At 43.4% G+C, this 17,959-nt stretch overlaps 1 protein-coding gene across 1 annotated transcript; it reads right to left on the minus strand.

Annotated features, from left to right (window-relative positions):
• Positions 1 to 550: 550 nt before the first annotated feature.
• Positions 551 to 17,535, minus strand: C8A (complement C8 alpha chain; the record flags this gene model as incomplete). Its single annotated transcript, XM_079535239.1, has 11 exons — positions 551 to 702; positions 2,029 to 2,251; positions 4,462 to 4,631; positions 5,391 to 5,519; positions 9,439 to 9,679; positions 10,928 to 11,128; positions 12,330 to 12,519; positions 14,004 to 14,148; positions 14,707 to 14,851; positions 15,481 to 15,577; positions 17,417 to 17,535. 11 exons carry the CDS (start codon positions 17,533 to 17,535, stop codon positions 551 to 553), a joined length of 1,812 nt encoding a protein of 603 aa, XP_079391365.1.
• Between the last annotated feature and the right edge of the window lie 424 nt (positions 17,536 to 17,959).

The following is a 17,959-nucleotide window of genomic DNA, read 5'->3' on the forward strand; positions in this document are numbered from 1 at the left end:
GATGCAGTTCAATACCACATGTATTCCTGTGCTGAGATTTATACCTTATGTTCAGAAGAGATCTTTAAATCAAGCAGCTCAGTAGCAACTTCTCTGTCTCTGGATGCCCAGGGCATGAAATGCCTATGTGCCAATCAACCCATCACTGGAGGAGCAGCCTGCCCCTATGTGAGCATCCCCTAAAGAATGGTTTCCTTCCGGCCTCTTTATTTATTGATGTAAGAATCTTTAACACTTTGAGTTGACATTTCACAATGGCTCTTTGAACGTCTTTGGGCTTAAGCTTCCTCCATGCAGCTCAGCATATGGCTTTACTGAAGACACAGCCCTGTCCAATATGCTAGACGTAAGAATCTGACGGTGCCAACTTATAAAAGTTTCATGGTACATATGTCAATACCAACTGCATAAAAATGCAAGGATCGCGAGCTTTTAATTTGTTTTCCAAAGGCAAACATAGACATTTCTGCAAGTAAACAGTTCTAACCCATGTATTTCATACCTGAGGCACTTAGAGCCTTGAGCTCGTGCCTATGGAGCCATGCTGGGTTCAGCAGGAAGAGCTCTGCTCATCTCTCCCCATGCAGGGTGCCCCTCCATGCTGCGGGGCTGGGTTGCTGCATTGCCGGCTGCGGTGCCGTGAGCCCGACTGGCACGAGGTCCAGGATGACCAGCAGCTCCAGTGCCCATCTGTCTCTGTGCCTGGAATAGCATAGGACATAAATTATAATGTTTGTCTCACCTGAAGAGCTGCAGTTTGACTTCCCAAAGGGCTGCCAGCAGCTCTCTGTGCTAATTCCCCCACCTCCAAGCAAAGCAGAGGGACAAATATCCCCTAGACTCACTGTTGTGGAGCAACACAAAAATCCCACCTGTCCCTGTGCAGATGGGTCAGTTTGAGGCTTTTTCTTTACAGTACAGACTGAGATGTCAGGTGTGTTCAATACTATAGATTACAGCAGTGCTTCTGAATGATGGGAGTGCTTGATGGCTGTCATTTACTGTCGTGTTTTATTTACTCAGCTGGCCTTCATCTCTGGCTTGGGCACTTCATTAATCTGAACAGTAAAAATGGATCTGTGTGCTCTTACTTAGAGCTGGATGAAAAGCTGGGCTTCCCATCTTCTGAAATACTCTTCTTTAAAAAAACAACAAAAAAAAAACAACAAAAAAAAAACCCCACATTTGCTCTTAAATGAGTTTTGAAACTAAAAATCTGCTTCATTTCCATGAGCTGAAAATCCTGTTCTGTCCCCTCTTCATTGCTAAAAACCAGGAGCCACCATTTCTGGATGTGTCCAAGAACCACGGAGATGTGGCATTGAGGGACATGGTCAGTGGGTACATTCGGGGTGTGTTGGGGTTGGGCTTGGGGATCTGAGAGGGCTTTTTGATGCCGTGATGCTCAGAGCAATTTGTGTGAGTGCAATGGGTTTCTTAGGTTTGGAGACAACCCAACCTGAGGTTGCTGGTTTTCTTTTTAAAAAAAAAAAAAAAAAAAAAAAAAAGCCCACTTTTGAGTCATTGAGCCACTGCTTTTTAGTTCAGTTTCATAAATCATCTACCAAACTTTGATTGTATTCCTTATCACAGATCTGATTTTCCAGTGGAGAGGCCCTAATTACCAGCAGGTAGTTGAAGGCCTGGAGCTCTGTTGGGTGGAACTGCTCTGTTTAACATCGTGTGTCAGCAGAGGGGAGGACTCATGGTAGTCCTACAGCTCTTCACTGGAAATGAGGGGACAGCATGAGCTCTGCAACCTGGGACAGTGAGAGGACCCAAGGGAATGGCATAGAATTGCATCAAGGGAAGGTTGGGTGGGGGCAAGGGAAAGGCACTGCCCCAAGCTGCCAGAGCTCAGGAAGTGCTGGGACACCTTTCTCAAACATAGAGTTCAGATGGTCCCATGTGGAACCAGGAGTTGGGTTCAGTGATCTTTATTCTCCCCCCAAGTCAAGATATTCTGTGTTGGTTTACCACGTGCATGGACAGCTCTGTCCCCCCTATGGGAGCACACTGGGACCTCACCTTGGTGCTCAGTCTGCTCACAGACAGGGCCACTGTATCCAGACCGGCACTGGCACGAGCACTCATCTCCCACCAGGACAGGTTCCCCATTGTTCTGGCACGGCCCACAGCGACAGGCATTGAATTCCAGCAGGTACTCATCCAAAGCCCGCTTCAGGTGCTGCCGTTTGGTTTCCATGTTGCCAGCATCGCTTCTGCGCAGGATTTCGTGGATAGGTTGCAGCTGCACAGGGTGGAGATAAAGAATGGAGGTTGGGGATTTCAGCTGGGCACAAAACTCAGGTGCTGCAGAGAGCAGGGAGATTGCTGGGTAAAGGCAAGGCTGAGAAAAAGCTCATTTGTCTTCCTCGACAGCTGCATGGATGTGATGCAGATGTTACCACCACTGATAGTGCCTAGTGAGAAACCACTGGTCCAAAACTCTTCCCATCTTAGAGGTCTGTGTGGGAATGGCTTCTTTTGACATGCTTTGGTTTTTCAATGTGGATCCAAATGATAAATCAGAACACCCCAGTAAGCCCGTTGTTTGATTGATTTCTTACTGCTGCCACAGTGTCAGGTTCTTGCACGCCTTTTGCTTTTTTGAACCAAAAACATTTGGGTGAGAGCTTCAGACAGCGGGTATCATCGAAACTAAACACTGAGAATTTTATCTGCCTACATCTTGCTCTTTGATACTGTGAAATAATGCTAAGGCATCTACAGCTTTAAAAGCATAGCAAGCTTTTGTATTTCCAGTAGCGAAATGCAGTTCTTGTGTATGATTAATCAAAATATCCAGATGTAGACAGGTGTAATTGTAACCCACCTTCTGCTTTGAGCCTACTCCATAGGATTGATGGGATTAGCCAAAGGGCATCAGGCTCATACACTGGTGGCAGGGCTCTGCTTTTTGAAATGCCATGAGTGGCTGCTTAGGGTGTGTTAGGTATTCAACTGTGTTTAGAAACTGGATCCATGAAAAATCTCAGCCTTTCCAGTTTCACCAGTAACAAAAGGGAACCTTAAAGCAACAAGCTCAAGGCCGATGCGAGGACACATATCTATATGCCTAGCATGCATCTGGCTGAGAACTGGTGAGCGTCAGTCCAGGAAAGTCCTGGGCATCATCTCATTGCACAAGGCACACAGGGCGAGGAGGATCAGAAAGGCTTTGGGAAGAGCTCTTAGTCCAATTTGTATAAACTTGTTTAACAAATGAGCGCGAGCTACAGATAAGCGCTGTTATAGTGGACGTAGGAACTTATTGGCAGCATGAAACGCTGCTGGTTGCACAACGATGGCTGAGCTCTCAAAGCAGCCAGCAGAGAGGTCAGCAGGTGTTTTACTGGAAAACTGCAATAAGTTTTGCCCAGAGTTGATGGGAATTGGTGAAGAAAGGTGAATAACCTGAAGCATGCATTCGGTTGTGACTGAAAGCACTTGCTCTTTAGCTGGCCTTTCTGCTACCAGGGTGCTGCCCAGAAAGCTTTGCAGATTCCCACTTTCCTGACAGTAATGCAAATAATTACCAGTTCCACTACTTAATTCTCTTTTACTGTTTGGCCCTCTTGCTGTACTTCCTTCTATTGACAGCAAGGATGGCTATGACACTGTGTCCATGCTGTGACCCTGGTCCTTCCTTCACACTAGGAATCCCTATAGGATGCCCCAGTTGAACTTCCCATTTTACAGACCATCCAATAAAATGGGAGGATGAGAACTTTGCTGATTTTTATGGCCACAAACCCTCTCTGCAGAGCATGGGAAGAGATAGGACCCCACTGAGGAAGTGGTTTTTTCTGCTCTAACTCCTGGAAGCACCCATAACAATGCATTTTTCACACAGGGGGTGATGACACACTGGAACAGGTTGCCCAAGGAGGTTGTGGATGCCCCTTTCCTGGAGTCATTCAAGGCCAGGCTGGATGTGGCTCTGGGCAGCCTGGCCTGGCAGTTGGCGACCCTGCACATAGCAGGGGGTTGGAACTGATGATCACTGTGGCCTTTTCAATCCAGGCCATTCTATGATTCTATGATTCAATACCCACCGTGGTGTGCAGAGGTTTGCTAGAACCACTGTGGCTCTGAAGCAGGCAGAATGTGAACTGTTCCCCATGAATATCCTGCCTATACAGAAGGCCAGGAGCATTAGTGAGAATAATAGGGGTGGATGCAACCATGGAGAGCCTCTCACTGAGAAGCTGTTTGGGGACACATCACAAACTTAACTCGCACTAATCCAGCATTAAGCTCCTTGTCTGCCTCCCTGCTGATGCTGCCAGCAGGAGATGTACTCCCCATTGTGAAATGAATAAGAGGTTACTAGATCAGTGGCCCATTACATTTAATCTTGTTCTGTGATGGGATCACAATAAAAATACGAAATGATCTGCTCGGCTACACTTTCATTCGTTATAGTGGCAGAGTTTCTTCAACTGCAGAAAGCCTTACCTCAAAATCAATAATAGCTGGATTATATTTTAATGACCTTCCCCAGCGCCGATACGTGTTGCTATCCCAACTGCTTAAGGGCCGTGCACTGTAAGAGGTATCTCCACCTTTAATCCGGACAATGATATCTTCCACGACTGGACTGTTGCTCCCAGCATCTGAGAAGTCAGCTAACACACATATATTTAGTTACCACATCTACACAAGAAACTGCACAGTTCAATCATCATAGGGACTCTCAGTGAGTGGTACCAGTGCTGGACTCCCAAAATTAAAGGATGCTCCATTTCTTTCTGCACTGGCAGGGTGAACCCTCTGCATTGTTATAACGTGGTTGGTGATAAGTTAAGCACTGACAAATGCCCAAAGCTGGTAAGACCTAAAGAGGCTGCACATCTCTGGCCTTTATGTCTGCTTAGCATGGATGCAGACCTCCTTGTCTATCAGTGGGGTTTTCTGCTTGTTATGATCAGCTTTTAACTTATTCAATAGACACCATTGTTGCCCTCTCTGGTCCGGCATTGGCCCCATGGGTCGCAACAAAGTCTCCTGCATGTTTAATGACACATGGGACGTCTACAGAGGGACTGGAGCCACGGGGCAATTCCAAGGGAGCATGGGGGCTTGGATCTGATTTTTATGTCTCCCTGGTTCATCCCTGCCCACTCTGGGGTGGCTGAAGGGACTGTAGCTCACCAGTCATCCTTTCACTCTACTTACATTTACTACTTCAGTATCTCTCAAGAGGCACCTGCTCCTGGAGAGGGGAACCCAAATATGCTTTTGTCCCACCTTGGGTCTGAGCTGTGTCTTGGGCTAGCACCAGAATACCTTCTATACCTTGTAACCCTATCTTAACCCACAGGCTCAGCGACAAAGGAATGGAGCCATGGACTGTATCTTAGCAGACAACTATTCCATCACCATACCAGCATTCAGAAGCTGTTTCTCTGCGCAGACAGAGAGTGACACAGATGCTTCCCAATGCAGCATAAGCTTTGTGGCTGACATGCCCACTGAGAGGCCAAAACAGGTGGTTACTTCTTCATAGCTGATGTCTGTGAAGCAACAATGCAAACAGTAAATGCAGTGATTAGTACTGAGTGGAAGGTTTTCATTTTCCCACTTGTGTATTTCATGTCAATGAGGAAAATAGTCAGCTAATTACATTGCCTGTTACTCACAGGCTTATTCCAGGCAGAGAACAGCCTTCAGCCTCACAATGGCAAAGCCAAGCATTCATTGGGGTGTATTGGACCATATTAGATGAATAGGGAAACTTCCTTACCACTAAGTAGCTTCCTTCTTATTAAAAGAAACAGAATATCTTAACACAAGGCTTCAAGCACGTATTTCCTTCTTTGGCCTATTTATTTAAAATGGAAAAGATTTTGTAGTTTTTGTTTGTGGGTTTTTTTTTTTGTTTTTTTTTTTTGTTGTTGTTGTTGTTGTTTGTTTTTTGTTTTTTGTGTGTGTGTGTGTGTGTTGGTTCTTTTTGGTTCCTCCCCTCCCCCAAAGACTAACTTATAAATAGAGTAAAGCTGGGAACAGCAGCTGAAATCAACAGGTTGTTGCTAAGTTTCCCAAACTAAGGATCTGAGCAATGTATAAGCAGCACCTTCAGCAGTCACTCACAGTTTTGTCTGCTGAAAGTTGTCTGCTGAAAGACAGTTTTGTCTGCTGAAAGCTACAAAAGCCTTATTGCATGCTGCTGTTACAGTGCTGCCACATACATCACCCGAATATGTAACTGGAGACCCATGAAGTGACTGCAGAGGGGAGAAGCAGGCTAATGAGGTGGTTTCACTAAGGTAAGCAATGTGCGTATTTCATATGGTGTAGTTTTATGTGTATGCTTCAATCTGCTGCAAATGTAAAAATGTCTTTTGGATTAGTTAAGAAATCTTTCTATTTCGATTAATATGGGTATTGTAAGAAATAGGTAACTTTCACGATGCTCCTTTTGTCAGACACCCTGCTCTTCTTGGTAGGATTTTTGCACTGTGATTTAGTGGTTTAATGGTTGAGGCTCCAGTTAGTTGAGCCTGACCCAGAGCACTGAGTTTGCCTTACTAGGGAGCAGCACACTCTCTTGCTTGCCTTTAAAACATGAGTAAAAACTGCTGTTTTTCTGTCCCATATGTCCTAATGGGGAGGTGGGGAGTTGTGCAGGGTGTGGAGATGCTCGGTGTCTTCATGTATGTGCTCAGTGCCCTAGGAAATGGACTTCAAGTCCTGTTCCTGAAGTGACATTCCTGTGAAACCCTCTGAAGGCTTCATAGGGAATTACATCTCCATGCAAAATGGAGCCCTTGAGGAAGATCAAACGGATAACGCACGGTTACTTGCAGTAAAGTGCTCAACAGTTGTAAGTGCAGTGGGTAAAGTTCACTCACCCAAAGCACCGTGAGTGATTGCTCATCTTAGTGTTGGAGGGCCATAAAATTAAACTCGAGGAATGCCCTGGTTAATTGATTTGCTATGGTTCCTATTGAGTAATTATGTTCAGCAAGGGTCTGTCAATACAATTTGCTATTGGTTGCAGCAAGATTGGGTCTTGATAAATGCAAAGTGGTTATCATTGCAAAAAGATGGTCATAGAAAATATTGGCACTTGAGGGAGGAGCCCTGATAGTTTTTTATGTTATGTAATTTGCAATAGCTGAGTGTGCTCAAGATTTACTGCTTCGTTTTGAATTAATCAGAATATATGAAGACTCTTTCTAATTTACTCTGCACATAATGTTTCTCCCATAAATGTTCTTGTAATGTGGGAACACATTACATTATTTTCAGCTAAATAATAGAGTCATAACAATCTATTTTTAAAGAAGTAATGAAAAATATTGATGGCAGAGTAACAAGGGACCTTACTCTGACATAAGCATTTGTTTAGTTCACTTGTGGCCATGTTCATAGAAGGAAGCCATTGCAGCCTGAAAGCTAGTGATGGGTCTCACTGCAAAACTGCAGTCGTGAGCCCTGCACAAGTTGGTTGTGGTCTGTTTGTGTGTGTCTTAATGCAGAAGGTGACCTCATTATCAAAATTCAGGTTTCTCAGGTGCTTGAAATGTAGCTCCAGATATTTCTCGTTTAAGCAGAGCTCAGCCTAGGGATTTTATTTCCTGGGCATGACTGGCTCAGTCACCTGTCCACGAAAACAAAAGGATTGTTTTCTCTTCCAAAGCATTTAATGTGTAGCTTCCTGGGCTAGTTGGATTCTTAGGATGTATGGGTGGATCTAAAGCAGGAGCTGTGCTGCTCAGCCCTGCTTCAAACTCATTTTTGGAAGCCCTGGTTTTCAAGATTTGAGAGCTTTATACCCTGATCCTGACCATCCCTCAGTGGAGTTGAATAAATCCTCTTGCAAATACAGCCTTCAAGCAAGCATGGCGGTGATCGCCAATGGAGAGGCCGCTTTTTCCTCATGGCTTTGCACAGTAGCTTATCAGCCACTGCAGGTGGTCCTTCTGGGTCTACATCATATGATGCAGAGTGCTGCTGATTTGATAAATGTGGCCTTTCTAGCAGAATCTGAGTTAGATGGAAATTACACAAACGTGCCCCATTAGAATGAAAATTACATCTCTACTGGGGCACATTTTTGTCTTTTGCTGAACTTCAGCATCCTTCTTCCCTAAAAAAGGGCATCTTGTAGCAATAAATATACTCCTCAGATACATAATAAACACGAGAAAGTAAAATAATAGTCTGCATCCACATGTGCTTGATTAATTCTTCCTCTGAATTTGGCAGTCTGTTTCCTGACGACTCGCTTGCCAAGGCTGTGTTCACTTCTATGTCCCTCACTCTTCAAAGCGAATGAATGATTTGAAGAGGCATCATGTTTCCAAACATTGCCATTTGAGGAATTCAGAAAAAAATCTCTAAATGGGTAATTTCTTGCAGAAAGATGGCATGGCTAATGCTAGCTATGCAGTATGTAGTTATCCTAGTGCTGGTGGTACCAAAACATTTCAGACTGGAGAGCAGAGCCATGGAAACTGATGTAATTTCAGCAATTTGCACCTGCTGTCCAAATTCAAATTTATTTTGACCTGAATTCCCATAGGGGCATAGGTACCCTCAGCAGAGGAGAGTGGTGATATTTAGGTAAATCTGGATCTGTTGCACTATTGTCACCTTTGCAAAAGTTGGCCATCTGTTTAGTGTACTCCATGGTACCATGTTGCTGTTGTTCTGCATCTTATGTTTTTGATTAGGTAGAGAGCTGGAGAGCTTTGGCTCTCTGGTAATGGCTGTTTCTACAGTCTAGGTATCTGCAGCGGATGTTTCATTAAATGAGATTTAGAGGTACAGCTCTCCAGCCTCATATGCTCTAATTTGTTGAGAACTGGAGCTGACAGAGCTCTGGTAGTCTTTGGATATGACACTAGCCAGAGTAAGATGCTGAGCTATTGCCAAGTGCAATGGGTTATTTTCATTTGCAGAAAATTGAAGCCCTCATTTTTTAGGATGCGAAAGTGTCAGTGGGCTCTCATTCTTTATTTTGGATGAGTTTGCAATCCTTGAGCATCCGTAAGGTGGCCAGAACTAAGACCCTAAGCAATAGAAGAGGTTTAGAGAAGACTAGTAAGTGACACTGGAGAAAGAGAGAAAAAGATACTCGGATTCCTTACTAAACTACCAAAAAACCTCACCCAGATTATTCTAAAATGAGATCAGGAAGAACATTTTGTGACAATAAAGCTTCTCCTCTGCTATGCATCAAGTAGTATCTTGTGAAGAACATGAGTACTCATACCCTAGCCCCACTGCATTTTGGGGATTTTTGGTGGATGTATGTCTATCTTGTGATGAGAAATAGGCTCTCTTTTCCAAGCTGGCTGCTAATGAGCATCCACCTACCAAGGAGCCACCAGAAGCTGGACTGGACTATTCCGTGATCTACAGGTTGTTAAATGCCTGGTTTGGAACAGAAAGTTGTGAGCAGTTAAGTACTTGTGTCATTCTAACCTTTTCGTCTCATTTCTTCTTTGTTAACAACGAGGATGTACTCAAGGTCGCCTCCCATAGTGCCAGATGTCATGAAATGGGTGCCATAGTCATTGATGAATTTGGCATACATGCCATAGTTGTAGATATCTGGAAGGTCCCGCAGGGAGATGAGCATGTCTTCATCCAAAATTATGTTGTTCCTTCTCATCTTGAAACGGGCCGTCTGCACGTTGGTCGCAATTCTAATGAATCCAACATTCTGCAAGTAGAAAGGAGCTGACAATCAATATTCATGGAGGGGCTGGGGGAGGGCAGGTCATTCCTAGTTCTCCAGCTTGCAGAGAAAAACCTGAGTATGACTGTCAGTATGTGTTGCAGGCTTGAAAGCAGTCTAAATTTAAACAAAATCAGTGGTAATTCTAATTATTTTTTTTCAATGTCTCATTCTTGTGTGGCTGTGTGAGGTGGAGGGCAGCATAATGGTTTGGATGGTTTGCGGGTTTTTTTTTTTTATGTGCTGAGCTCTGCAAGATTCTTCCTCATCCTCTATTTCTGCTATTTCCATTTTTGTTATTCCCTTTTGTATTTTGACAACCTTGATGAGGCTACAGGAGGATACCCTGTCTGGGAGGGGAGTATTTACTAACCTAACAACATACTGGATCTAACAACATATCCATGGCTCCTCTTCCAGACCAATCATTGCCTCAGACACAATGCCAGTGCAACAGAAACAGCCCCTTAAATGATTCCTCCCCTAACAGATCACTGTTCAGCTGCAAGTGAATCTAGACAAGTGCTCAGTAAATGCTCTAGTGGTGCCAAATTCAAGCAGGTTAAGGGCTTCTCAACTTGGAAAGCTATCAAAGTAATTATTTTTTATAGTTTGCTATCAGCAACCAAGAAAGAAGAGGAGACAAGTCTTAGTATATGTGGGAGATACTAGCATTCATGTTATTAGATGGGGGAAGAAAATGTCACAGCTAGACAAAAATGAGAAAAGCTTGTGAGAAATAAGCCTTATTATTGGAAGCTCTTATTTTCATCATGTTTCTTGAACCTCTCTTCAAGAATAGTGCATTTGCCTATCAGGCAGCTTGTATTAATTAGAACAAGATATATTTTCTAGTGGAGGTCATTCCCTGGGGACTACTGTTTTGATCAACATCTTGGTATTTCTTCCTCTTTCATTGTTATCTCTTGTGTTGTTTTTTTTAATATGTGCTTAATGTAGCCATGAAACAGGATGGGGTGGGATGACATGTTGTGGTACTTGGTAATTCAATTTCATTTTTCCTCTCTGTTTTCTAAAATGTAATAAGAACAACAAATAGGATTTCTAAGGATCATGTATTTGCAATTACGTGAACAAATTAATGTACAGTTGCTATGTGTTTAAAAAAAAAAAAAAAAAGTAATTAATAAGCAGGCAGAAGTTACAACCGGACCATGCAATGCACAGATGAGATGGCTGGTGTGTATGCATTGCTGATTTTTAGTTTTTTACCTTTGCAGTATATTCTGTGAAATTCTTCAGGGATCCTTTGCCACGTGATAAGGTGAAGCCAAGGTTCAGTTTGAAATCTATTTTTGTAGGCCCAATCCCGATGGTGAAACCCCCTCCTTTGGATTTACTGCTCCTGAGGGCATCAATCAGATCTTTTGAATCATCGTAAAACTCAGAAGAGAATCCAGAATCAGCATGAGCCTAAAAGTGGAAGGAGCACACATTAATTTCTCATGCGTTTTCCTTTTGAATCTTTCCCTATTTCTTCAAGGAGTTGGTCATACCTCTGTTGAATCCAGTGATGCTCCTGATGGTGTCAACGCTGCCTTATCAATGAGAGCAGAATAAGGAATGCAGCCACATGACATTTCATTTGGACGTGTGTGGGAAATGCAGATAAAGCCACACATCCTGCTTCATCTATCCACATGCAGGGGAATGGCTTGTTTCTAACTACCAGAAGAAATGCCATAACAGGCAAAGCTGCTAATGGTGCCTATCAAGCCAGCTTGACACTTCTCATTATGAAAACTCTCCTTCGGTATCCTTACAGCTCTACCAAATTCTGACTGTTTCGAGTGATGTTTTTTTTCTTTCACCCCACTCCAGCCTGCTTCAGGAGGAATTTACTTAGGAAAAAGATTCTACAGCAGTAATCCAGCCACTTATGAGGGCAAAGTTAGAAAATAAACATTGTTCTGCCCATGTTTTAGAGAAGTGACCTTTTCCATGACAGCTCTGCTTTGCTGGCGTGTGGAACTCAGCAGCCCTGCTGAGCTCAGGCTGTGCCACTTGCTGTCTCTATAAAAAGCCAGATAAATTACAAACACTGAAAAAAGACATCTCCATGGGTTATGAGTGTCTTCCTAGACTCTGGTGTCTCTGAAGACAGCGTGCATACGGGGCTTGTAGATAAGGAGAGGAGTATTGCCCCTCTTTGAGCTGGTGGCTAGACTATCACCCTCAGAATTCAGACTAATGTTTCTTTTAGCCATTCCAAGGACTTAAATGCTTCCAAGGGCTGAATTGCTAGCATTGTTCTCATTTTACTTATGGTCAGCTTCATCCCTGGAGAGGCAAGTTTCTTCTGCAAGCTCTACAGGTCATTAATCTGAGCAAAACTCAGAATTTAGAGACGGGGAAAAAAAAATTATCTTGGCTTTGTCTAGAGTAGAATAAGAAGCGGGGAAGCCTGGATAAGGCACATCAGTGCCTTGATGTGCCATAAAACTGCTCTTATATCACTAGTTGTCAATTGCCTTGGGGACAGCTGGAGCAAGGTAATTTGAAAGACAGCATGCAGTGAGTTGTCTCCTCTGATATAATCTGCATAGTATCTTTGCAATAAGTTTGGCTTTTCAGCAAAGGAAATATTGCCAAATTTGACCACCCAAGTACTTACCAGGAATTGGTATATGTGGAAGTTATAAGGCTTCAGGAAATACTTCTCATCATCTCCATAGTACAGGCGTTCACACGTGGCATCATACCTCAGTGCCCTCCACTCCCCATTGTAGACAGATTCACAGTGACCTCCCAGAAATTTAGGATCATATATGTACCTTCTCTCCTCTTGTGTTAGGATGTTGTATCTTTTGGAAGAAATACCATTCAGAAAGTTATCTTTAACTCCTGTGTTCTTTTTCCAGCAGAGTCTGTTGCTATTTCTGTCCTCACGATGCTACAGTGCCACACGTATCCATTCTTACATCCAACTTGGAGCTTAAGCAGCAACCATCCTCTGAGAGCTGAGTCTGCTCTCTCCTTCCCAAAGCTAACAGAAGGCAAACAGCCATTTTGTTTCCAGACACTGGTTTGGATTCAGATGCTAGAGATAGAAGTCCATCCCTGTGAGCACAGTTGTGGAAGTCCCAAGTACTGGGCTTCCTCCAGTCCCAGTGAACCTTTTGAGACCTGGTGCATCTCAAAATATTTCCTGGCTTCACTGTAAGTGTTGCCTATCTTATTTTCATCTCCTGCCTTTAGTAGTGGTCTCATTATTATTATTATTTTTTTCAATGGAGTTAGTGCCCTCCCTGGACTTGAAGTCTCCTATTGGTTTGCTAAGTTAATCATTTCCTTACACCTCCCTGTTCCTGCTCCCAAGCCATCACAGTGCTGCCCTCTGAATTACTGGGAATATTAATTAACAGGTGGGGTTTCAGTGGCTCAAAATGAAAGCGTTATTCAAACTAGACAGCAGCACTGCTCCTCACAACAGGGAATCATCTGTAAGAACAAGACAGTGCTATTGCTCTTGTGTGTGTGTGTTCTGCAGAGGAAACAAATCGAAGCAGTATTGAATGCAGTGCTCAGTGCAAATTAACATAGGTCACGAAGAACTTTGGATGCCCCCATGCTCTGAGCATTTTTTTCTTTGACTCCAGAGCATCGGGTCAGACAGGTTGGAGAACTGCCCAATGAATGGCAATGCTGTCATATTGTAGCTCGTGTTCTCCAAATGGTACTAAGTAGCATCATGCCTAAAACACAAGATCTAGGGCAAAAGTGCCACAGTAGACAACTTGACTTAAAATTCATTCTAGATTGTTTTTTTCTTCATATTCTGTGACAAGAAAAAAAAAAAGAAAAAACATAATAGAATAAAACCTTTTCATGCATACAAGTACTTTCTCCAGCTTATCATCATCTGGTGCTCAGGCTCTCTGCTTTGACTCTGTGCTTCGAAGTCCTAAATCCTGGAGTCAGATATTCTCTCTACAGATGGAAGTCTCTGCAGGATGCTGCATTTCCAATATCTACTGTTTCCTTTAGTATTTGCTCTTATGAACTGGTAAAAGCTGTAAGTTAACTGGACCCAGAGAGTAGTAAAGAAGTGTGGCTTCAGGGTGGCTGAGGCAAGCTCTGGTAGTAAACCTGAGAAGAACTGGAAAGAAAACTTGTGCTGAACCCTCCAGCCTTCACACTGCTACCCATGGTAACAGAGGGCTGATACTCCCCCTTGGGTTTTTCATGGCACGGTATCAGTCCATGGAGCACTGCTCTTATTAAGGACAGGCAATATAAACAGTCCTGTTTTGATTGCTGAAGTTGCAGCTATTGATTAATTACTCACCCTCGTGCTGCTTTTTCAGACCCTGGGATGGGGAACAGATTGCCACAGGGGCGTTCAGTATCTTCATCTTCACAGTCATTCTCATCAGACCCATCTCTGCAGTCTGTATTGCCATTGCACACAAGATGCCGTTTAATACAGCGACCTGGAGTGCACAGAGAATTGTTTTTCTACCTTCAGGAACCCTTTTTGCATTTGCTTTGGTATTTGGTAGCTATATTTCAGTGCCACAAGAAACCATGCTGTGTGGCAAACACTGCACTCTTCCATCAGGAGCTTATAGCAATGATTATAGCTCAAGAATGAATGTTTGCAGGAGCTGCAGCTTGAAAGAGCTTTTGTTTTGGGGGTGAGGAGAAAGCCTTGATGTGGCAGCCATGTAGAGAAACAGTGCTGTGGATGAAGCAATGTTGACCTGCTTTAGCTGAGATCTGGATGAGAGGGAATGGCTTTAAGCTGTGCCCTGGGAGGTTCAGGTTGGGTAAAAGGAAAAACTTCTCTGAAAGAGTGATCAGGCACTGGCACAGGCTGCCCAAGGAGGTGGTGGAGTCACTATCCCTGGAGGTGTTCAAGAACTGTGGGGATGTGACACTGAGAGATATGGTTAATGGGCCATGCTGTTAATAGTTGAAGCGTAACATGGATGAACTTCTGCTCTGCCCACCCAAAACCTTTGGCTGGAGTTTGAGTCCAATTCACTCACCGCTCTCCTTGCACTGGAAGTCATTCCCACAGCTTGGAGCTCTGGCACAGCTCTTTCCAGCACTGCAGCTTTGCTCATCCCAGAGGGGCCCCTCGCAGCGCTGCCCTCCAAACATTGCTGGCTGCAGCAGCGTCCGGTGCCGGTGCTGCACAAGAGAGAAACATCTAATTTGTTTCCCTTGGATGGACGTAGATACAAATTACAGCACTGATCGTGAGATGTTTCTAACAGGTTATTAATGAGGACTTCTGCTTTTAAACCTGGGGGGGTGAGAAGAGCCAAATCATTTCCAGATTAAAAGCACGGGAACAAAAATACAGGGATATGAACTCATTAGAAAGCAAAATTATGTCAGGTATTTGAAAATGAAGACTTGAATTATGAAGGTGTCTGGAATGATATCAGAATTTGAGAACAGGAACTGATGAATGAAGGCTGCTTTGCATTTCTTCTTGTTAGAATATTTGCATTAAGAACCAGGAGATCCGTAATTAATTCTGAAATTGAAAAGGGAGAAAGTTCTGGCCAAATATTCTGGCCTGGTTCTTCCACCTTTTGCTTTGATTTGGTGTTCTGCAGCTCTGCTGCCTTAAATTTATTGCCAGTTTACACCAAAGCAAGAGCCTCTCTATGAGAGGAGCACCTCCATCATGTTTGGGTGAGTTTACAGATGCCTCAGGATGATGAATATGTATCATATGTATAATTAATGTGTGTACATCCTCAATACGTGCACATCAGAAGATAAATGCATACATTACAGTGGAGCCTTACTTTTCTCCCTTGGCAAGGGAAGCAATCAGTCCATTCCGACCACTGGCTCAGCTGACAGTTGACAGGAGCTGGAGAACTTGCATCTCTGATGCTTCTTCTAAAGAGAGGGAGAGGCAGTGTTCTGAGGGCTTTGAAGATGAGCTTTATGAGTAAGATCTGTGTGTTCTTCCAATAGGAACTTATTTTGTGTGAAATGAGAAGGCAATCAGTGCCAGCTTCCTTCCTGAGAGAAGGCAACCAACCCTTTCCAATAGGCTTTTTCCTGAGGAGCACATCACAAAATCTGGGAATAGTTATTCTTGCCACCTTGGTTTGAAATCTATTTATTTCACTTCTCTTTAACACAGTTCTGAACCTATGGTCAGTATTTTGGCAATCAGGTTTGACCTCAGGCTCAGCTGCTGTGTGTGGTCGTGGCAATGGCTGCACCAGTGGCACTGGGTGGCAAGGCACAAAGCTGTTTTAACCATGAGGATTTGTTGGCTGATGATTTCTAAAAGGAAATGCATGCCTTCTGTATGTGGGGGAGGGGGAAATTAAAGGAAGATACAAAAATGGGAAATGGCAGAAGTAATGCATCACAATAGTCTTTGGATCAGTCTCTGAGCATACACTGAATAGTGCTATATATAACAGCAAGAAAATATTTGCCTTGCCACCCAGCCCAGTCTTTATGATCTCCGTGTTTCCGCCTCAAATCCTACAACCTTTGTTTTTATAATGTGTTTCTTTGTCTTGAGAAGAAATCCCTGGTGTAATGATGTGACTCTGAGTTTGCTGCAGCCTTCAAAGCATTTTGAGGGGTTATTCTGAGTCAAAACATTATTATCGTGATGTTAGTGATTAACTAATGAGCAGTCTGTTTCACTTACGAGACTGCAGCCCAAAGAGAAACACTGATAATTAGTGGAGCTGGGAGCACTTTGGAGATTAATCAGTGAGCCCACTAAATTGGCACCATGGTTAGGGTTAGGGATGATGGGTGATGGGAGGGATCAAACCTGCTGTGTCCTAAGGAGAACAGGGAGTCTGCAAGAAAGACCCTGTGCTGGAGATGGTGCTGCTGTGGATGCCTTCTGGCTCTGTCAGGAGGATTTGTGGGCTGTGTCCTTCAGCACTTCACCAAGTGCTTAATTGGTTCACCTTCGATCGGATTTTACATTTACCTCTTCATTATTCTGCCTTGTTTGATAAGTTCATCAAACATCAAAAATCTCGTCTTTGTTCATTTTCAGGAAGGATTATCAGAATAAGCCTTCATAATTAAGTGTATCACTACCATGATTTTCTTTCCTTTCTGCCTTCTCCTTGTCTCCACGTTCCAATTATCACTGATACCCTTTTTGATCCTTCTAAATCATATTTGCCTTTAGAACAAGCCTGAAATTAATAGCTGTAGGAAAAAAAAATATAGTTCTGCCATCATAACACTGTAGCTTTAGGAAAAGTAACTTGTTTACTCTCTTCCTTCAAAGCCTAAGTGACGTTCCTATAGGTTAATTATTGTTCAGAGGAAAAAATAGAGAAACAGGAATCTGGCTTGGATTGGAATCGGGTCAAATGCAAAATAATTACTGTGAGGAAAGTTATGAAAAATATTCCCTTGTAAACTTTCCTGTGGAAAAAAAAAAAAAAAAAGGGAATTCAAATAATTCAAATGACCAGAAATGATACGGCGACTTCAGTAAGAAAGTTTAAAGAAGGCTTAATTGTCATGTGTGAAAGAAAAACCATTTTGCAAACAGTACATATAAGAAGGAATTATGATGCTGAGCTCGTGCTTGGAAAGCAGCCAATATGTATATATTTTTTTTCTTTTCCTGGTAGCTGTTTACAGAGAGAGCAGTGTGCACATGCCTCAAGTCGGGGCGGAATTGATGGGCTGACTGACTGGCCCCTAATTCCTGTATGCAAAGCTGGATGGAAGCAAGCTTACCTCTGGGCAGGCACCGCCGCCGGCTCCCCGCATGCTGCAGCCGTGGCCCAACGTGCTGTTATAGACAGCGAGCATATAGTGAGAATCAAGGGAGAAACCTGGCACAGGCTCCACCACATTGTTTTTCCATATGTAAATGTTTGCTTTAAATTAGCTGCAAGCAAATTCTTGAGGCTTCAGGTGTCTGTGGGGCTGGTGCTGCCGGAAAAAGCCTGGAGCCCATCGAGCTCTGAAACATGTTGGTAAATCATTGACAATGACACTGACCAAATTGCAGAGAATTGGAACATATCCCAGGGGCCTTTCCCCTTTTGGAAATACCCAATTTTACGATAAGGTAATATAGAGAACTGTCTGACTGTTTCCACATGACAGCGAAGCCCTACTGGGGCAGCAGTGTTTGCTGTTCAGCCCATGCCCTTCAGTTCACTTGAAGGAGGAAACTCATTTCCAGGTTTGGTTCATCTACTCTGCCCAGGGAGAGGTTTTCCAGCACGGGGAATTGAAGGTTAATTCAGAATTATGTTATCAGTAGCATATATA

This window comes from Tetrao urogallus, assembly GCF_951394365.1.
Source record: "Tetrao urogallus genome assembly, chromosome: 5".
Taxonomy (NCBI): Eukaryota; Metazoa; Chordata; class Aves; order Galliformes; family Phasianidae; genus Tetrao; species Tetrao urogallus.